General features: G+C 38.3%; 1 protein-coding gene across 5 annotated transcripts in view; it reads left to right on the forward strand.

Annotated features, from left to right (window-relative positions):
• Positions 1-23,131, forward strand: part of ADAMTSL3 (ADAMTS like 3) — a 387,010-nt gene that overhangs the window by 127,465 nt on the left and 236,414 nt on the right. For all 5 annotated transcript variants that reach the window (XM_069558966.1, XM_069558965.1, XM_069558968.1 and 2 more), the window contains exon 5: positions 20,164-20,209. In XM_069558966.1, coding sequence (XP_069415067.1) covers positions 20,164-20,209 — 46 coding nt within the window. The remainder of the gene's footprint in view (positions 1-20,163; positions 20,210-23,131) is intronic.

Raw genomic sequence — 23,131 nt, forward strand, 5'->3', positions numbered from 1 at the left:
ATATTAGACTAACTGTTTTTCTCTCTTTGTCCATTTGCCCTACTTTCTGGGAGATTTACCTGAACTTACATTCCAATTCTCTCAGTAGTTTTGTTTTTCCTCTTTCTCTGAGATATTTTTTGTTCCTTAATTTATAATTTTTTAAAGCAGTCTGTCCCTGGTTTTCAGATGCAACATCTTCTCTTTTATCTCTCAGCATATAAATAGAGTTTGGGGGAGGGTGTGGTTTTCTTTCCCTTGCATTGTCTCAGTTCTTTTTGAATTACTGTTTTCTGTCTTGTTTATGTCATGATATTTCATAATAAAGACTTTTCTAAGATTTCTGGTGATCCTTGTTGGTTCTTGTTCATATTTAAGGAAAAGAGGTATGAGCTTAATTTTAAAGAGAGGTGGCTGGTCTATCTCATTGCCTGATGATGTTTTTTAGGTATTTTTATTTGTGCTGCTCTGATTTCTCAGTCAAGGATCTTCTGATTTCAATATTCTAGGAGACAAGTGGGGCATAAAGCTGGGCCCAAATTGATTTATAGATTTATTTCACTCAAAATTCTTACAAAGTTTTATTTTTGTAAATTAAATAAGATTATTCTAAAATTTATATCAAAAGGTATAAGCCACAGAATACTTAACACAATTTTGAAAAAAAATAAGAGTAAAAGGAATCAGTCCACCTAATATAAGACTTACATAGCCAAAATGTAGTATTACTACCTAGATCAATGGAAGAAAATATTTACAAACCATTGTAGCTGATAAAGAACCAGGATTTATATTTAAAAGACACAGATGTGTATAATGGACTTTTGGACTCAGAGGGAGAGGGAGAGGGTGGGATGATTTGGGAGAATGGCATTCTAACATGTATACTATCATGTAAGAACTGAATCGCCAGTCTATGTCTGACGCAGGATACAGCATGCTTGGGGCTGGTGCATGGGGATGACCCAGAGAGATGTTATGGGGAGGGAGGTGGGAGGGGGGTTCATGTTTGGGAACGCATGTAAGAATTAAAGATTTTAAAATTAAAAAACTAAAAAACTAAAAAACAAAGAACAAAATAGTCAACAATTAAAAAAACAACAACAACAAAGAATCCAATTAGAAAATGAACAAAAGAGCTGAACAGTTATTTCACTAAAGAGGATACACACATGGTAAATTGGTACATGAAAATGGGTTTAATATCTCTAGCTGTTAGGGAAACGCAAATTAAAATCGCAATCAGACATTATTACATATGTATCAGAATAGCTTTTTTAAAAAAATAAAAAATTTGACAACATGAAATGCTGGTAAGAATTCAGATAAACTGGATCACTCCTATACTGGGAGTGAGAAGATAAAACAGAATGGCCACAGGCAGTTTCTTAAAAAATTAAACGTGTAACTACTGTACAACCCAGCAGTTGTACACCTAGGCGTTTATCCCAGAGAAATGAAGACTTGTTTTCACATGGAAACCTGAATGTTTTCAGCAGCTTTACTCATAATATCAAAACACACACACACACACACACACACACAAAATGGAAACAACCCACATGCCCTTCAGTGGGTGAACAGGTAAACAAACTATAATATATCAATACCATGGAATACTACACAGCAGTAAAAAGAATTGAACCTCTGATAGATGCAATGACCTGGATGACCATACAGTTAGTTATGTATTTTGTTTTTCATACACCATGAATATTTACCATTTCAAAGTCCCAAGGCTATGAGTATTTTGATAACTAAGAATATACTATACCAACTCAATCTGGAAGGTAAAAAATGTAATCCTGACTTTCTTAGCAACAAAAATTTCAGAAAGTACAAAAATGGCAACAGGTCTCTAGATAAAGATATTGGCAAAATTATGATTAAAACACTGCAGTATTCACTAAAATGCATAAAGAGAATAATGGTTATATAGTCTGAACTTGTATAAAGACTGATGGGCACAGAACGCTTCTCTCTGTACTTCCTTTCCTGCCCCTGCTTCCCCACCATCCAATTAACTTACTTTTCTTGGAGAGTTTACTCAAGTTTAATAATTCCACTGCCCAAATACAACCATTACTATGAATTAACAGAAAAGATACTTAAAAGGTGTTACTTTAACTCTACTTTCAACATAGGTTGTATACTTTTATACATCTAGAAAACCTAGATGTTTCAAATAAGGACTTGTTTGTCCACTGCATACACAGTAGTATTGAATAAACTACACACATGTAACAATGGTTATATCCAAGTGTCTTCTATGAAGGAATATTCTAGCCTAGAACCCTTCATTTCTCCCAATTCCTCCTATTTGCCCTCTATCCAACAGTGGGTGGAGTATACTCACGTGTTTCACTTAGATGTGATTTACAATTTCCTTTTCAGAAGACAGCCTTTCAGTTAATTATAACACAAAGTATACAAAACATATTAATTTATTAACTCCACTTTAATCATGCATTGGGCTTCCCTTGTGGCTCAGCTGGTAAAGAATCTGCCTGCAATGTGGGAGACCTGGGTTTGATCCCTGGGTTGGGAAGATCCCCTGGAGAAGGAAAATGCTACCCACTCCAGTATTCTGGCTTGGAGAATTCCATGGATAGTCCATGGGGTCACAAAGAGTCGGACACGGCTGAACAACTTCACTCGATCATATATTGGCAACCTCTTTAATATCTAGAGACTAGCTATTGTAAAACTGGGACCCATCTGTCCAGTACATACATAATATATACAGTAAAGGTAAATGAGATACATGTGACACATACAGCAATGGATAAGTTAAAAGGTTTCTAGTACACACCAGCAAAACATCTTTGCAATCTTCCCTCCTACCTTCTTCAACCCAATGGACAAACACAGAGTGTACTGTTTAGAGACGAGGTTTAACAATCCCATTTACAAAAACAGTATTTCCCATCAGTTTTTAAAAGCTATTTATAAGAAGCATTATTCTACTACTTCTACTTTCAACACATTAAACACTTCTAAATATCTAAAAGACTAGATATTGTCTTTTATTAGATACTTGTAAAAGTGGACTAGATACTTGTCCACTGTGTACACAGCACTGCAAAATAAACCTTCACTCATCTAAGTCTTGAACAAGACAAGAAATAATAATTATTTGGGGGCTTCCCCAGTAGTTCATCAGGTAAGGAATCCACCTGCCACGCAGGAGACATAGGAGATGTGGGTTTGATTCCTGGGTCAGGAAGATCCTCTGGAGGGGAAAGTGGCAACCCACTCCAGTTTTCTTGCCTGAAAAATCCCATGGACAGAGGAGCCTGGTGGGCTATAGTCCAAAGAGTCACAAAGAGTTGGACACGACTGAGCATGAGCACAAGAGAAGACACGAAACAGTGCTTATCATCTAGGGTACCTTCTAAACATGACCAGTTTGGCTTGAGCGATTCCCTCCCTCACTTCCTCTCTCCACCACCAATCAAATGGACAAGTACAGGCATGTAATGCTTAGAGTGACTGAACAAATTCATATCCAAAAGTCATTTACAGAAGACAAGCTGGCCTATGAATTTCCACACAATGTGTACAAAATGTGCTAATTTTACTTAAAATGTGTTAATTTTTTTACTGACTACTTTGTCATTCACTGGCAACCTCATTCACCCCCAGCCTTCAACCAGTGCACAAATACAATGCAGTGTTCAAAGAGGTGGTTTGGCCACCTGCCTCAAACAATAATATTTCACAGGAATTTTAATAAAAAGATGTTTACAAAAGTAGAGGCTTTGTTATTGTTTAGTTGCTCAGTAGTGTCCGACTCTTTTTGACTCCATGGACTGCAGCATGCCAGGCTTCCCTGTCCTTCACCACCTCCTGGAGTTTGCTCAAACTCATGTCCGTTCAGTCGGTGATGCCATCCAACCATCTCATCCTCTGTCATCCCATTCTCCTCCTGCCTTCAATCTGGAAACTAGATGTTGCACAATTAGGACTCATTTGTCCATTATATACACCACCAAACAAAATGCATATAACATGCAGAAAATGGTTTGGTCTGAATATGTCCAGGTATGAACACACTGGCATATTACCTTTTGCAGTTCTTTCTCTCCCACCTCCTCCAAACCACAGAACAAATACAGACAACAGTATACTTGCTCATGGAGGTGGTTTAACATTAAATACTCCCAAAGACAATAGTTCCTATGAATTTGAGCAAAAAGATATTTACAAAATGATATTTTATGATTTCTACATTTAACCTATGTCAGGCACTTCTAAACATCTAGATGGACTAGATGTTTCAAATAAGGACCTCATCTGTCCACTATATACAGAGCAGTCTTGAATAAACTGTGCATATGAAACAGTTATAATCTGAAAATATCTTCAAAATACAGGCATTCTAGCCTAAGACCAACCCCCTTCCCATCTCTCTCCACTCCACCAACCCAGAGGCCAATAAAGCTCAATTTTTCAGAAGACAATCTTCCCTGGAAATTTTCACACAAAATGTACAAAATGTATTAATTTACTAACTCTATTTCTGTCCTACACTAGCAATCTCTTTAACATCTAGAAAGACTAAATGTTGTAAATTAGAACTCACTTGTCCCTTATATACACTATATACACAGCACAAACATAAAAAACACAGTGCTTAGTCTTGCCCCGAGCTCTTCGAATTTCCTCCTTCCCCCGCCACCCCAACCTTCAACCAGTACATAGATACAATGAATGCAGTGTTCAAAGAGGTTGGTTTGGCCACAACCACTGCCCCCCCAACAATATTTCAAAGGAATTTTAACATAAAGATGTTTATAAAATGTCTTTTTACTACTTCTAGTTTTAACATATATCAGGACTTCAGAACATTTAGAAAGACTGCTGCTGCTGCTGCTTCAGTCGTGTCTGACTCTGTGCGACCCAAGAGATGGCAGCCCACCAGACTTCCCTGTCCCTGGGATTCTCCAGGCAAGAACACTGGAGTGGGTTGCCATTTCCCTCTCCAATGCATGAAAGTGAAAAGTGAAAGTGAAGTTGCTCAGTCATATCTGACTGCTAGTGACCCCATGGACTGTAGCCTACCAGGCTCCTCTGTCCATGGGATTTGCCAGGCAAGCGTACTGGAGTGGATTGCCATTGCCTTCTCCGTTAGAAAGACTAGTTATTGCCAAAAAGTACTTATTGTCAACTATATTTATACAGTAGTGAGGAATAAAACGCACACACAAACAATGGTTATAATATGGAAATGTTTTCTAAGGATGGCCAGTCTGCTCTAGAACCTGCTTTACTTCCTCACTGTCATCCATTCCATATCCTCTAACCCACTGGACAAACGTGGACCTTGGGGGCTACTGAGGTCACTTCTAGAGGTGGTCAAACAACTTCATTTAGAAATATCATTTCCAGAAGACATGTCTTTTCTATGGTTTAAAAAAGAAAAAAGGTCATTTACAAGACAGGTGATTTTATAACTTGACTTTATCATACTTCAGCAACCTCTTTGCATCTAGAAGGCCTAGATAGTTTTCTTTTGAAAGGTTGAGGGGAAAGTTGAGAGCAGTTTTTTCATATTATAGACACAGGCTTTCTATAATGGACAGTAAATCTTCCCAAAGGGCGATGAGCAGTAACTATTGGCTGCATGGGGTAAGTTATTCCATCATTTCTGTTAGTATCTTTCGACGTCAAGGTCTTGGTAGAATCACCACCAACTGCAGAACCGTTAATTTCTACCCGTCACCCACCGCGGCTCCGCTCACCTTCTGTGTCATTAAAGCCTTTGTCAGCCCCCACGCGGTGAGCGGTCACCTCAGGTATCCAATCCGTGCGGGTACCTGGCAGAGGCTTGGCCTAAGTCCTGCCAGCCTTGGGCCAAGAAACCGGGTGGTTGGTCAGCGAGATCCGGGCTCTGGGCGGCCGCCGCCACTAGGCTGCAGAGGTGAGGGTGAGGGTCAGGTTTGCTGCGGCTTCCAGTGGGTGGTGGTGGTGAGAGCTCTGAGGCCCCGCAAGACACAGCCCAAGCTGTCCGAGTGAGTGCGCCCCCAGTTCACCTACCCACCGGGGGTTCCGGCATAGGGGCCCCCGGTTCACCCGCCCTCAGGAGGTCCTGGCCTGGGGGCCCCTAATTCACCTGCCCACCGGAGGCCAGAGGACCTGGAGGGCGCCGGGGTGAAGGCCGCCATCTGCTTCTCACCGCGCTCCCTGCCGGAACTGTATGTAATATTCTTGAAATGCAAAGGCTATAGACATGTAGAGCACATCCGTAATTGCCTGGTATTAAAGAAGAGGTGAGGTGGGTGGAAAGAAGGTACAAACTATAGAAGACAATTTGAGGGATCCATGTGATTCCTCGATACAAGAAGTGCTCTGTATTGTCAACCTTATGGCAATTTAAAAAGTGGTGGAGAAAGGATGAATATTCCATACGTGGGGTTCAAATATGATTATTAATATCCAAAGGGAAAATATAGGAAAATGTCAATCCATTAAAGAATAAATTGCAGGTAGATTAAAATCTGCTTATGAAAAGTGAATCTTGAAAACGTTTAGAAGAATAATATATAGAATATCTGTATGATCTCTGGGTGAGCTTTGTGTCCTTAACTAAGACACAAAGGGCATAAGTTACAAAGGAAAATATTTATAAATTCAAGCAGACTAAGCAAACACCTTTGTATCATAAAAATATATACTATAGGGACTTACCCTGGTGGTCCAGTGGTTAAGACACTGCACTTCCACTGCAGGGGGGTCAGGGTTTAATCCTTGGTGAGGGAACTAGGATCCTGCATGCATGCCCTGTGTTATGGCCAAAAAAAGAAAAAAGAAAGAAAAGCATAGAGTGGAAGAAAATCTTGATAATGAATATAACCAATAAGGAATTAGTGTATGAGATACTGAAATACAATAAAACAAAAGCAAACTAGTAGAAGAATGGGAAAAGGATATGAACAGGAAATTCACAGAAGGGGAACTTTCATAGTCTAAAACATGAAAATATTAACCTAACAACAAAAATGCAAAAAAAATACAAAGTGAGATATTCCATATTCTTCAAACTGGGAAACTTTTCAGTTTAAAAATGCCAAGTATTGGCCTTGATATGTAAAAACAAGAATTTTTCTGTACTACTAATGGGAATGAAAATTGGTATTCCCACTTTAAAGGACAGTGTGTCATTATCTGGTACTAGTGAAGCTGTAAATGCCCACAACGGAACAGATCCACTAGAGTGTGTATCCTAAGAAACTAGTGCAAATGTACACTTTGTTGTTGTTGCTGAGTCACTCAGTTGTATTCAACTCTTTGTGACTCTTTGGACTGTAGCCTGCCAGGCTCCTCTGTCCATGGGATTTCCCAGGCAAGAATACTGGACAGGGTTTCCATTTCCTTTGGGGATCTTCCCGACCCAGGGGTAGAACCCATGTCTCCTGTATTGCAGCTGTATTCTTTACTGCTGAGCCATCAGGGAAGCCTGCAAATGTAGTACCCTAGGTGACAGTATAAGATTGGTCATTGCAGAACCAACATAAACCTTCATAGACTTTTAAGAAAATCAATCAATAAAAAGGATTGATGAATTTGAGTTGTATTTATAAACTGGATTACTCTAGAGTCATAAAAATGGATGGGTTAGAATTGCATCTATCAACATGGATATTTTCAGAAACACAGTGTTGAGACAAAAAAAATCAAGCTGTGGAAGGTTATGTAAACTATGATGCTATTTACTTGGTTACTTCTCACCAAGGGGCAGGAGGCAGGGGAATAGGATTGAGTAGGTTTGGCAGGGGGCTTCCACTAAATTTGTAATGACATGTTTCTTAAATCTGAAGAAAACTTTTAAGAAATGATGAAGCTTACTGGTGTAGGCATGAGTTTGCATCCTTCTGACATTTATTTGGACCTAAAATATTTCACAAATAATTGCAGAGACCCCAAAACAGTTCTATCCTAAATATTGCTATTGTATTTCAAGTCATTCTTGAATTAGTGTTTTTTTTTTTTTTAGGACTTAAGCAGTATTTTTTAGTCTGTTTATGTACACATCTTAACCTATATTTTAAAATTTACATTTGGTCCTGAGATTCTCCAAATTTTTTCTTGCTCCCTGAAGAGTCGGACACAACTGAGCAACTGAACTGAACTGAACTGAGCTCATCCAATTTGAATACATATTTGAAAGTAGGGAAGATTCTTTACCAAATATAAGAAAAAAAAAAGTTAAATGAGAGTGTAGTGTGTTCTAGGATGTTTACAGGAAGACAAGTGTGTGATGAGGGGATCTATGTTCTCAGCTTAGTTCCTGATACAAGGCCAGGCCTGTGATATACTCACTCTTTCCATGACTCTGATAAAAAAAAAAAACAGGGGCAGTAACATTATTTCTCTCCATAAAAATTAAATTAGATTTTTTCAGAGGAAAGGCAGCAGGGTCATGAATAATTCTGTCATTCCTGTTCTGCACCTTTTAGGCAGCCCCAAACCTTATGTACCTACTTGCATATTGAGACGTTTCACTGTAATTTTGGAAGTATGCTGAGATTATTAAGAAAGAAATCTACTTCCCCTGGAAAGCTTATCAGGTCTCCTTATCCTTGAACAGCCTTAGAGACTCATTAAATCTTCATAAATATTGAGCTTTTGTGGTCAACTTTTCTTGGAAGAGGTATGCGGAGGTGGTTACATAAAAACCAACAGAAAGCTATCCCAAAGTTTTAGAAAGCATTTCAGTGCCTTCTCTTTTTGTCAGTGTCCTTTAAATTCATGGTTTAGGAAAGGACATGAGTGTGGCTATTTTGCTTATGTATTTCTTTGTGGATAAAGTTATTTCAGAATTTGATTACATTTAAATACACATAGTTCTTTTGCACTGTGGACCATATGCTAGCCAGAATGACTCTTTTGCTTGCAGAAATTTGTAATTTGATATTCTAGTCAAGTGCCAACCATGGGAAAGACAGGTTTAAGTTAACTACTGTTTTAAAAAATTAATATATTTCTATTCTTCAAAACACATGCTTGTTAGTTTTTAAGACACTAGTATTTGAGTCAATATATCAGCAAATGAATGCAATAAATTATAATGCTATAAACTCCAGGGAAATTTTATTAATGTTTTTACTGTATCCTCATGTGGAATCAACATATGTTTTTTATATATTCATAAAATTTATGGCTTCAAAAATCTTCAATTTCAGGGTGTTATGAATGTTGTAATGGATAGAAAATACATAATTGTGAAATGATGTTCTTGAATTTTTATATACTCCTGATAACCATTAGCTCTTACAAATAATAATTAGAATGAAATTAAAAACTTGGAAGTCATATTTCTGCAGCTCAGCTGCTTTGAGCCAAAGGAATTATTTCCAGAATAAGCTGGCAGATTCCTGCTTGGGGAATTAGAACTTCAGTGTCCTTAGCTTTAAAATAACTTGCATTTTACTTTATTCCTCTTCATAAAGTGGCCATTCATTTTCATGCTAAATTGTAACCAAAGCATGCCACATCAGTAGAGGCCAGGCAGTGTGGGTTCAGCATGTGTTCAGTTGGACAAAGTGAAGTAGGATGTGAAAAATGCCCACCAGATACCTGAGTTTAAAAACCCTTACTACTGACTTATTATGGGAACCAAGAGATAACCTTCCTGTATCCTTATATCCACATCCTAGTACATGATAGGTTCACCATAAAAAGTCATTGGAGAAGGAATGTGTCTAAAATGGTAGTTTATATTTTGAGAATTCATGAAATAAAATGCTCTTTTTTCATATCACTTTGCTTCAGTTGTAGTGGGATTTTTAGTAGAGATACACTTACATTTTAGGTTTAGATTTTCAGGCACAACATTCAAGATTCCAGTTAGTGCCTCACAATCAGGATATAGCAAACGGCACTGGGGTATAGACCCGAACCGTATGGTCATAACCAGTAGTTATGAGACATAACCATAGCTGCCACCAGCAAATAAGTGCTTTCCTTTCAGTGTTAAGTTTTTCAAAATTAGGTTTTTTTTTTTCATTTAAATCACAAAAATGAAACAATTGCTAAAAATGCATCTGAAAAATTATTTCTGAAGTTCTAATACACTTTAAAAAAAAATGTCACTCTTTCTAAGTTTCCACAGTTTTTCTGTTCCTGTATTAAAGTCAATTCAAATACAATCTTAAACCATGGTTTATAATTTCCTCCATAATTTCGAAATTAGAATCAAAAGCATTCTAGGGTTATAAGTCAGCATGATAGAAGATTTTGGTTATCACTTTACAAATAGCTGTAAAAAGCAGAGAAGCAAAAAGCAAAGGAGAAAAGGAAAGATATACCCAATTTGAACGCAGGATTCCAAAGAATAGCAAAGAGAGATAAGAAAGCCTTCCTCAGCCATCAATGCAAAGAAATAGAGGTGTTAGAAAGTGATCTAGTTTCATTCTTTTACAAGTGGTTGACCAGTTTTCCCAGCACCACTTGTTAAAGAGATTGTCTTTACTCCATTGTATATTCTTGCCTCCTTTGTCAAAGATAAGGTGTCCATATGTATGTAGATTTATCTCTGGGCTTTCTATTTTGTTCCATTGATCTATGTGTCTGTCTTTGTGCCAGTACCATACTGTCTTGATGACTGTGGCTTTGTAGTAGAGCCTGAAGTCAGGCAAGTTGATTCCTCCAGTTCTATTCTTCTTTCTCAAGACTGCTTTGGCTATTCGAGGTTTTTTGTATTTCCATACAAATCTTGAAATTATTTGTTCTAGTTCTGTGAAAAATGTGGCTGGTAGCTTGATAGGGATTGCATTGAATTTGTAAATTGCTTTGGGTAGTATACTCATTTTCACTATATTGATTCTTCCGATCCATGAACATGGTATATTTCTCCATCTATTGGTGTCCTCTTTGATTTCTTTCATCAGTGTTTTATAGTTTTCTATATATAGGTCTCTAGTTTCTTTAGGTAGATATATTCCTAAGTATTTTATTCTTTTCATTGCAATGGTGAATGGAATTGTTTCCTTAATTTCTTTTTCTACTTCCTCATTATTCGTGTATAGGAATGCAAGGGATTTCTGTGTGTTGATTTTATATCCTGCAACTTTACTATATTCATTGATTACTCTAGTAATTTTCTGGTGGAGTCTTTAGGGTTTTCCATGTAGAGGATCATGTCATCTGCAAACAGTGAGAGTTTTACTTCTTCTTTTCCAATTTGGATTCCTTTTATTTCTTTTTCTGCTCTGATTGCTGTGGCCAAAACTTCCAGAACTATGTTGAATAGTAGCGGTGAAAGTGGACACCCTTGTCTTGTTATGGATTAAAGATCTAAATGTAAGATCAGAAACTATAAAACTCCTAGAGGAGAACATAGGCAAAACACTCTCAGACATAAATCACAGCAGGATCCTCTATGATCCACCTCCCAGAATTCTGGAAATAAAAGCAAAAATAAACAAATGGGATCTAATTAAAATTAAAAGCTTCTGCACAACAAAGGAAAATATAAGCAAGGTGAAAAGACAGCCTTCTGAATGGGAGAAAATAATAGCAAATGAAGCAACTGACAAACAACTAATCTCAAAAATATACAAGCAACTTATGCAGCTCAATTCCAGAAAAATAAACGACCCAATCAAAAAATGGGCCAAAGAACTAAATAGACATTTCTCCAAAGAAGACATACGGATGGCTAACAAACACATGAAAAGATGCTCAACATCACTCATTATTAGAGAAATGCAAATCAAAACCACAATGAGGTACCACTTCACACCAGTCAGAATGGCTGCGATCCAAAAATCTGCAAGCAATAAATGCTGGAGAGGGTGTGGAGAAAAGGGAACCCTCCTACACTGTTGGTGGGAATGCAAACTGGTACAGCCACTATGGAGAACAGTGTGGAGATTCCTTAAAAAATTGCAAATAGAACTACCTTATGACCCAGCAATCCCACTGCTGGGCATACACACCGAGGAAACCAGAATTGAAAGAGACACATGTACCCCAATGTTCATCGCAGCACTGTTTATAATAACCAGGACATGGAAACATCCTAGATGTCCATCAGCAGATGAATGGATAAGAAAGCTGTGGTACATATACACAATGGAGTATTACTCAGCCGTTAAAAAGAATTCATTTGAATCAGTTCTGATGAGATGGATGAAACTGGAGCCGATATACAGAGTGAAGTAAGCCAGAAAGAAAAACACCAATACAGTATACTGACACATATATATGGAATTTAGGAAGATGGCAATGACGACCCTGTATGCAAGACAGGAAAAAAGACACAGATGTGTATAACGGACTTTTGGACTCAGAGGGAGAGGGAGAGGGTGGGATGATTTGGGAGAATGGCATTTTAACATGTATACTATCATGTAAGAATTGAATCGCCAGTCTATGTCTGACGCAGGGTGCAGCATGCTTGGGGCTGGTGCATGGAGATGACCCAGAGAGATGTTGTGGGGAGGGAGGTGGGAGGGGGGTTCATGTTTGGGAACGCATGTAAGAATTAAAGATTTTAAAATTTAAAAAGAAAAAAAAAACAAAGAAATAGAGGAAAACAATAGAATGGGAAAGACTAGAGATCTCTTCAAGAAAATTAGGGATACCAAGGGAACATTTCATGCAAGATGGGCTCGATAAAGGACAGAAATGGTAGGGACCTAACAGAAGCAGAAGATATTAAGAAGAGGTGGCAAGAATACACAGAAGAATTGTACAAAAAAGATCTCCATGACCCAGATAATCATGATGGTGTGATCACTCACTTAGAGCCAGACATCCTGGAATGTGAAGTCAAGTGGGCCTTAGGAAGCATCACTACAAATAAAGCTAGTGGAGGTGATGGAATTCCAGTTGAGCTAAATAGCTCAAATCCTGAAAGATGATACTGTGAAAGTGCTGCACTCAATATGCCAGCACATTTGGAAAACTCAGCAGTGGCCACAGGACTGGAAAAGGTCAGTTTTCATTCCAATCCCAACGAAAGGCAACACGAAAGAATGCTCAAACTACTGCACAATTGCACTCATCTCACACGCTAGTAAAGTACTTCTCAAAATTCTCCAAGTCAGGCTTCAGCAATACGTGAACTATGAACTTTCAGATGTTCAGGCTGGTTTTAGAAAAGGCAGAGGAACCAGAGATCAAATTGCCAACATCTGCTGGATCATGGAAAAAGCAAGAGAGTTGAAGAAAAACATCTATTTCTGCTTTATTGACTATGCCAAAGCCTTTGACTGTGTGGATCACAAGAAACTGTGATCTAAATAAACTGTGACTGTGTGGAAAATTCTGAGAGAGATGGGAATACCAGACCACCTGACCTGCCTCTTGAGAAACCTATATGCAGGTCAGGAAGCAACAGTTAGAACTGGACATGGAACAACAGACTGGTTCCAAATAGGAAAAGGAGTACGTCAAAGCTGTATATTGTCACCCTGCTTGTTTAACTTATATGCAGAGTACATCATGAGAAATGCTGGGTTGGATGAAGCACAAGCTGGAATCAAGATTGCCTGAAGAAATATCAATAACCTCAGATATGCAGATGACACCACCCTTATGGCAGAAAGTGAAGAACTAAAGAGCTTCTTCATGAAAGTGAAAAAGGAGAGTGAAAATGTTGGCTTAAAGCTCAACATTCAGAAAACTAAGATCAAGGCAACCAGTCCTATCACTTCATGGGAAATAGATGGGGAAACAGTGGAAACAGTGGCTGACTTTATTTTTCTGGGCTCCAAAATCACTGCAGATGGTGATTGCAGCCATGAAATTAAAAGACATTTACTCTTTAGAAGGAAAGTTATGACCAACCTAGAAGACAGCGTATTAAAAAGCAGAGATGATACTTTGTCAACAAAGGTCCATCTAGTCAAGGCTATGGTTTTTCTAGTAGTCATGTATGGATGTGAGAGCTGGACTATAAAGAAAGCTGAGTGCTGAAGAATTGATGCTTTTGCACTGTGGTGTTGGAGAAGACTCTTGAGAGTCCCTTGGACTGCAAGGAGATCCAACCAGTCCATCCTACAGGAGATCAGTCCTGGGTGTTCATTGGAAGGACAGGGTGTTCATTAGGACAAACTCTAATACTTTGGCCACCTGATGCAGAGAGCTGACTCATTTGAAAAGCCCCTGATGCTGGGAAAGATTGATGCCAGGAGGAGAAGGGGACGACAGAGGATGAGATGGTTAGATGGCATCACTGTCTCAATGGACATGAGTTTGGGTAGACTCCGGGAGTTGGTGATGGACAAGGAGGACTGGCGTGCTGCAGTTCATGGGGTCGCAAAGAGTCGGACACAACTGAGTGACTGAACTGAACTCCCTAATCTGTTAGCTCTTTCCTCAGTTGGGGCCTTTCCAAAAAAAAAAAACCAGAATACTTCAAATTACCCTTTCACGTTTTTCTATAATTTATTTTCTTCCTTTATCCACACATCATAAACACAATGAAATGGGTCATGTAAGTAGATGACTTTGTCCACTGGCCTGGCTATTGTTTCCCAGGAGAATGGAGCCGTATCCTTTTGACCAAGAAAGAGAGTTCTCCACCCTCATAAATTTTCCCTGCCAGACCCCCAGTTTGGTGCTTCTGGAATGTTTAAAATTTAATGTATTGGAGTTAGTGGTTGGGAGTTTAATAAATTTTAATTTATACCTTTGATGAGTCACAAAGATGGAAATATACAGTGTTAGAAAATACTAAGACTGGATCGGCCTATTGTGATAATCTAGAAAGACATTCTCAGTGAACAGTCAAGAGAACTATATACCTGGATTCTTGTCTCTATAGGTCCCATGTATAGCTTATTATTAAACTCATCACATCAATTTAGAGCTGTATCTTTACTTTTTAGCTCAATAACAATTTGCATTCATTTCTGTATCACCAGTACTCAGCCCTATGCCTAATACATATATTGTACTCAAATAGTTTTGATTAAATGAATGAATGTATAACTGATAAAATATAACCTAATTCATTGTTTGAAAATTAGAACAGACATTAAAACTCTTAGGAGTGCTACTCAGCACAAAAACAAATTAGTTTAATTTGTTGCCTCCGTATACCTCAGTTCAGTTCAGTTCAGTCATTCAGTTGTGTCCGACTCTTTGCGACCCCATGAACTGCAGCACGCCAGGCCTCCCTGTCCATCACCAACTCCGGGAGTCTACCCAACTCATCTATTGAGTCAGTGATGCCATCTAACCATCTCATCCTCTGTCGTCCCTTTCTCCTCCTGCCTTCAGTCTTTCCCAATATCAGGCTCTTTTCAAATGTGTCAGCTCTTTGCATCAGGAGGCCAAAATATTGGAGTTTCAGCTTCAACATCAGTCCTTCCAATGAATACCCAGGACTGATCTCCTTTAGGATGAACTGGCTGGATCTCCTTGCAGTCCAAGGGACTCTCAAGAGTCTTCTCCAACACCACACTTCAAAAGCATCAATTCTTCGACGCTCAGCTTTCTTTATAGTCCAGCTCTCACATCCATACATGACTACTGGAAAAACCATAGCCTTGACTAGATGGACCTTTGTTGACAAAGTAATGTCTCTGCTTTTTAATATGCTATCTAGGTTGGTCATAGCTTTCCTTCCAAGGAGTAAGCATCTTTTAATTTCATGGCTGCAATCACCATCTGCGGTGATTTTGGAGCCCCCCCCCAAATAGTCTTGACACTGTTTCCACTGTTTCCCCATCTATTTGCCATAAAGTGATGGGACTGGCTGACACGATCTTAGTTTTCTGAATGTTGACCTTTAAGCCAAGTTTTTACTCTCCTCTTTCACTTTCATCAAGAAGCTCTTTAGTTCTTCTTCACTTTCTGCCATAAGGGTGGTGTCGTCTGCAATTCTGAGGTTATTGATATTTCTTCCAGCAATCTTGATTCGAACTTATGCTTCATCTAGCCCAGTGTTTCTCATGATGTACTCTCCATATAATTTAAATAAGCAAGGTGACAATATACAGCTTTGACGTACTCCTTTCCCAACTTGAAACCAGTCTGTTGTTCCATGTCCAGTTGTAACTGTTGCTTCCTGACCTGCATATAGGTTTCTCAAGAGGCAGGTCAGGTGGTCTGGTATTCCCTTCTCTTTCAGAATTTTTCAGTTTCTTGTGATCCACACAGTCAAAGGCTTTGGCATAGTCAGTAAAGCAGAAATAGATTTTTCTGGAACTCTCTTGCTTTTTTGATGATCCAGCAGATGTTGGCAATTTGATCTCTGGTTCCTCTGCCTATTCTAAAACCATCATATACCTCAAAGACAACGGAATCTTACATTATTGAATTCTGTCTTTGGATCTTAGATAGGTAATTCTCAACCAGTATGAGGTCTGTTACTCTAATGCTATCGGTTTAGTTTTATAATGTTCATCTTCAAAATGTATAAGGGAATATACACATGTATACATTTTTAAATATAATAAATTAAGACCAAAAAGATAAAAACAGGTAGTCAAATGAAAATTGAGTACCTCGTCTGTATTTCAGTTCAGAAATGTAACTATCATTTAGGTAATGCTTTTGGAGGCCGCTGTAGTGCTCTTCATTTCACTCCAAAATGTCTTTCTCCCGTATGTTTTGTAACTCCCGTTAGGGATTGGATCTTCCAGAAAACAGATATGAAGAGACTAGGATACAAGCTGCAGTTAAAACAGAAAGTTAGGTGAGGATGGTTTGAGATGTAGATGGAGAAGGGTGAGTTCATGAAGGATTGCAAAGAAAGAAAAAGTGTATCAGAGTTGTTCCCTGGTGACCTTGTGGTTAGGATTCCAGGCTTTCATGTTCATTGCCCTGGCCCAGGTTCAATCCCTGCTCAGGGAACTGAGATCCCACAAGCTGCATAGTACTTAAGAATTACAAATATTCTTGGAACAAGAGAGTAATCAAAATTATATTCTGAGAATAATATACAACACTGAAAATAAAGACCCTGAGTATTCCAGTCAAAAAGGCCAAACATTTTTAGTCAAAATAGATGAAAATAAACACATGACTATTAATAGGTACACCCTAACTGTGGTTTTTGCTTAAAATGTTAATGAAACAAAACACTATATGCTTCCACAAAAAAAATAAAATACATGTACAATAGAATAAAACTCAGACTTGTCTTCTGCATGTCTAAATGTCAAAGGTCAATAAAGCATGTCTACAGTTTTGAGGGGAAAGGATCATGAAAAAAGTAATAGATCTTGCAGTGTTACCTTTCCTATGTGAAACACAAAGGTCAGTAATGTGGGAGACATTTACCCTTCTTGAAGAAACAACCAAGTCAAATAATACTTAGCCAACCAAGAGTTAAAAATGCATGCACGAAAGAGTCATAAGATGAAACAACTGGTATTCGTTACCCATTTCTAGATATGTATCCTAAATTTGAACAAAAATGGAAGTGTAAAAATATTTAGCAGAAAATTATTATATAAAATAAGAAGACTCAGCTATCTTGCTCATGAGTATTTACCCAAGAGAACTGAAGTTGTGTTCACACAAAACCTGTGTGTGAATGTTTACAACATTTGTGTTTATAATTGCTAAAAGCTGGAAACAACCCAAATATCCAGCTGGTGAATAGGTAAATTGTGTGATACACACAGTGGAATACTTTACAGCAGTTAAGGAGTGAACTACGGGTACACATATCAACACGGATGGATATAGTCAAAAGATATACTGTGTGATTCCATTTACAGGATAAGGTAAAGTTAATGGGGGCAGAAAACAAGTCAATGGCTGCCAGGAGCTGAGGGTGGAGAGAAGTTGGCTACAGGGGGGCAACCTGAGGGCATTTATGGGATGATGGATCTGTTCCACATGTTGATTGTGGCAGTGCTTACACAACTGTATGGGTTTGTTAAATCTCATGGAATTGTGAACCATCCCAAAAGTGAATTTTACTGTACATAAATTCTAAAAGTAGGGAAAAACAAGAGACAGCGCAAGTGCCTACAAAAGTTAATGTGTGTGTGTGTTGTGTGTGTGTTAGTCGCTCAGTCATGCCTGACTCTCTGTGATCCCATGGACTGTAGCCCGCCAGGCTCCTCTGTCCATGGGATTCTCCAGGCAAGAATACTGGAGTGAATCGCCATTTCCTACTCCAGGGGATCTTCCCCACCCACGGATGGAACCCGGGTCTCCTACATTGCAGGCAGCTTCTTTACTGTCTGAGCCATCAGGGAAGCCCAGTATCTGTACAACAGTGTGAATATACTTACAGCTTTGCATAGTATACTTAAAATTGGTTAGGATTGTAGATTTTATGTGATGTGTATTTTACCACAAGTTTTAAAAATTCAAATGCAAAACTACAAGACAAGTAATGTATTTATAATGGTTTATTATGTAGTCATTAAACAGTTTTTCCAGGGAATTATTAATAAAATAGGAATATGGCTATAATATTAAATTAACTGAATACACAGTTGCATTGGCTATAAATCTATAAATAAATTATAGCAGAAACACTGGAAGATGAAATGCTAAAATATTAAGGGTAAAGGTCTTGATGATGGGATTTTTTTAATGATATATTTTCCTCCTTTATACTTCTTGGCACATTATTAGTTTTCACTTATTCTTTTTATAGTTGATAAAAATAGAATCGTCAGAAAGGGTATGCAGTGAGTTATATATTGCTGACATAGACTGGTTCAGTCATTTCATATAGGCTCATATTTAAATCACGCCAGCAAAGAAAAAAAAATGATCTCTTTGGACTCAATTTGTAGTAGTTCTGTTCTTCCCAGATTAACTATTCTAAAACAAATGACATAGTGCCAATTGACTTTTAATTCAAGATTGGGAGTTAAGCCTGTGTTTAGATTTTCTGGCTCCAAATTTGCCATTGAATGGGCCAAGGAAACATAAAGGGTAAAAACATAACTCCATAGAAAAGTTGGAAAAGTTTACAGGTAAGTTATCTTAAGGAGTTAATGTATATAGAAAATGTAGAGCAGCAAGCCCTACACTGAGGAGGGGACCTGCCAGATGGAATTCCAGACGTCCAGAAGGAAAGTCTGCCTGAAAGATGAGTGCAGGGTCCCAGAGCAAGTGGCTGGAGGGGAGGGGGGGAGTGTGTGTGGTGGTCATCCTGGATTCTCAAACCTATATATATATGGGGATATGACTTCAGACCCTACAATATCGGTAGTCTAAGAAAGTTGCCCCAACACTATTTTGTAGCGTTTGTTTAGTAAGACCAGTGGCTGAAGTAAAATATAAGCATTGCCACAAGCTAATTCCTGGCAGAGACAGTTGTATTTCTTTAGACTATTTTCACAGTTAATGTGAATGTAGTAACATATGAAAATATGATTGAATATACCTGTTCAATGCATTAGGAAACTTTTTGTTTTTTAGGAATTATGCTTTTAAAATTTTTTTGCTTTTTAAACTTTATTGAGGTATAGTTGATTTACAATGTAACTTCTGCCCTTCAGCATGGTGACTCAGTTATGCATATTTAATTCTTTTTTATATTCTTTTCCATATGGTTTATCATAGATATTGAATATAATTCCCTGTGCTGTAGTCCAACCTTGTTCTTTATCCATCCTATATATACTAGCTTGCATCTGCTAATCCCAAGCTCCCAGTCCACTCTTCCCAACTGTCCTACCTTGGCAAACATTAAGTCCATTCTCCTTGTCTATGAGTCAGTTTCTGTTTCATAGATATGTTCATTTGTGTCATATTTTAGATTTCACATATAAGTGAGATGGTTGTTTTGATTAGAGAGGGAGGTTATAGAGGGCCCAGTTAACTTGGTGACCTCAGCAAGTAAGGAAGAGAAATTCTCCCGCAGAGGGGTGCTACACAAAATGCTTCTGCCAGTACCTTTCCTTTCCTTTTCACAGGGGAAAAAAAACATATATGCACACATTATACACATGCGTGCACACACACACACACTATACAAAATACTATAATACTATGAATTTCAGTGGTTATATGAACCCTAGGGTTAAAACTGTGCTTAAGTAATACTATTACGTGAATTCAGCTAAAGAATTCACTATTGTGACAGTTCTATGAGACTTTTTGGCCTCCTGATTCCTAAAAGTTATTTCTTAGAATTTAAACTTTGAATTTTTGAGTCAGTGTTCATGAATAAGTTTTACAAGTGCCTCGTTTTTCCTTTTTTTTCCCCTGCTTGCAACTTCCATGAAATCCATATTTTCTTTTCCCCTGCAGGAATTGTGAAGGGCAGAATATTCGGTACAAGACATGCAGCAATAATGTAAGTTCTGTCATAAAAATATATAATCCCATAAAATATGTTCTTGTTTTAAGTAATAACATTATGTATTTTAAAGCTAATGGCCTCTTGGTACTCCTTGTCGAAAATTTGAATATTTGTTTAATTGATGATAGGTTTTGTGTATCTCATACCTTCCATTTATACTACCTTTTTTAGGTCACTTTATGGTCTAATTTGGTAAGCATTTAATAATTTCTGATTTCATGGAAACAGTACATAATACTTATAAATGCCTTCCAAGTTCAAAGTGCTCTATGTGTGGGATTTCACCTGACCCTCACAACCATCCCTGAGATGCTGGCATATGAGGTGTGGTTAGTTTTTTCAAATGAGGGGCCTGGAGTTGAGGGAGGTGAAATTATTTTCCAGAGACCACGTGGGAAGAGTACAGACTTGATCTTCTCTAGTGCTGTTTCTCGTGCTCCAAAACACCTGTCCTACCCCCTGCAAAATGTATTAAGGAGTACTGAAAGTCGTGACTCAAGAAAATCACACCTGGGAAGGTTTTCTAAACCTTGCTCTCATCCTACAGTGATCAAAATGAACAAAAAATAAAATTCCAATACAAATGTGCAATGCACTGTTTATAATAGCCAGGACATGGAAACAACCTAGATGTCCATCAGCAGATGAATGGATAAGAAAGCTGTGGTACATATACACAATGGAGTATTACTCAGCTGTTAAAAAGAATTCATTTGAATCAGTTCTGATGAGATGGATGAAACTGGAGCCAATTATACAGAGTGAAGTAAGCCAGAAAGAAAAACACCAATACAGTATACTAACACATATATATGGAATTTAGGAAGATGGCAATGACGACCCTGTATGCAAGTCAGGAAAAAAGACACAGATGTGTATAACGGACTTTTGGACTCAGAGGGAGAGGGAGAGGGTGGGATGATTTGGGAGAATGGGAATTCTAACATGTATACTATCATGTAAGAATTGAATCGCCAGTCCATGTCTGACGTAGGGTGCAGCATGCTTGGGGCTGGTGCATGGGGATGACCCAGAGAGATGTTGTGGGGAGGGAGGTGGGAGGGGGGGTCATGTTTGGGAACACATGTAAGAATTAAAGATTTTAAAATTAAAAAAATAAATAAATAAATAAATAAATAAAATAAAAGGGTTAATTTTTATAATATGTCCAATAAATATGAACCATTTAAAAAAAAAACACAAATGTGCAATGCAAAATAAATGTCAGAAAACACAAATCCTATTTTATACCCACATTGAAATGACAGGAGTTCAAAGGAAATTCTGAAACCCTGGAGATCTAAATCCATTTATTCTAAATATTTCACTTACTGGGGGACTGTCCTCTCTCCTCCTCCTCTGTCCTGGGCCAGTATGAGACTGCAGTCCTGAATAAGCGTTTCTGTTCTACTGACTGGAACTTCTCTTCCATGGGCAGCTCTGGACTTGGGGAGTAGAGAACACACAGTTTTAGCAAGACCTTTTGTCTGTGGAATTCAAGCCATGTTTCAGCCTGTTTTAATAAGTGACGAAGCAGAAATGTTTCTTTCTCAAACATGGGTGGGAAAAATTCTTATTTATTGAGCAGAGGATGAAATGGTTGGACAGCATCACTGACTCAATGGACATGAGTTTGAGCAAACTCCAGGAGATATTGAAGGACAGAGGAGACTGGCGTGCTGCAGTCCATGGGGTCGCAGAGAGTCAGACATGACTTAGCGACTGAATGACATCAACAAATTTTTAGGGCACTCAAAATACAATGACACCCAGCCCTCAGGTAGATATATTTGTGTTCACTGTGTCCTAAAAGGGATTTTGGGAGTCAAAGCAAATAGGTTTCGTGTGTCCTTAAGACAAGATGAGCTTAGAGAATCGAGCAACACACGTGTGCTTAGGTACACAATTAAGTGAGCTGGAATCCAGGAGGGGATGAAGGAGGGAGAGAAGCTGACCTTAGCATAGATGCAGGCTGGAATTTAGGTATAAGCAGAGTCTAGCATGTGGATGCATGAGCAGCCTGGGGGACTTACACACACGACTTTTAGATCTGCTGCCTTTTGCCTGGGTACATTATATTTTTTAATTGCTGCTGTAATGCATTATAACACACTTGCTTACAGCAACACAAATTTATCTTATAGTTCTGAAGGTCGGAGGTCTGATAACGGCCTCACTGGGCTAAAATTAATATGTGTCGGCAGATCTGCATTCCTTCTGGAGTCTCCAGGGAAGGATCTGTTTCTTTGTCTTTTCCAGCTTCTAGAGGCTGCCCTTATTCCTTGGCTTGTGGACCCCTTTTCCGTCTTCAAAGCCAGCAACACTACATCTCTCTGTCCTTTTTTATGTAGTCACATTGGCCTTTGGTGACAACTGAACAAGTTTTGCCTACCCAGATAATCTAGGATAATCTCCCCACCTCAGGGTCCTTAACCGTAGTCAAAGGATGCTTTGAGCAAAGCCCCTTTTGCCATATAAGGTAGCCTAATCACAGGTCCTAGGGATTATGTTTTGACTATCTTTGGGGAAGGTGCATTATTCTGATGAACACCATGGAACCGCTTGTCTTCTCAAACAAATTGGTATGGCAAATTCCTTGCAGTCATTCCAGAATAAATTTCACAACAGTATACTCTCAAGCAGTACTCTGTGAAGCTATCTGGGGGATTCATTTTAAATGCCCAGATCAAGATAAAAAGGTGATAAAGGTCTAGGATTATTGGGCCATACAATATAGAGATATATATAGAGAGAGATAAAACATAATCTCTAAAATTGGTGTGTATTGGTTACAATGGTCAAACTCAAACTTTGGTTTGAGTGAAGGTCTGATGCCTTTCAGGCTCTGAGAGTCTTGAGAGTACCTTGATATCTAACTGATGCCCCCCTCAGAGGAATCTGCAGAAATCTTTACCA

This window comes from Ovis canadensis, chromosome 18 (assembly GCF_042477335.2).
Source record: "Ovis canadensis isolate MfBH-ARS-UI-01 breed Bighorn chromosome 18, ARS-UI_OviCan_v2, whole genome shotgun sequence".
NCBI classification, from domain to species: Eukaryota; Metazoa; Chordata; class Mammalia; order Artiodactyla; family Bovidae; genus Ovis; species Ovis canadensis.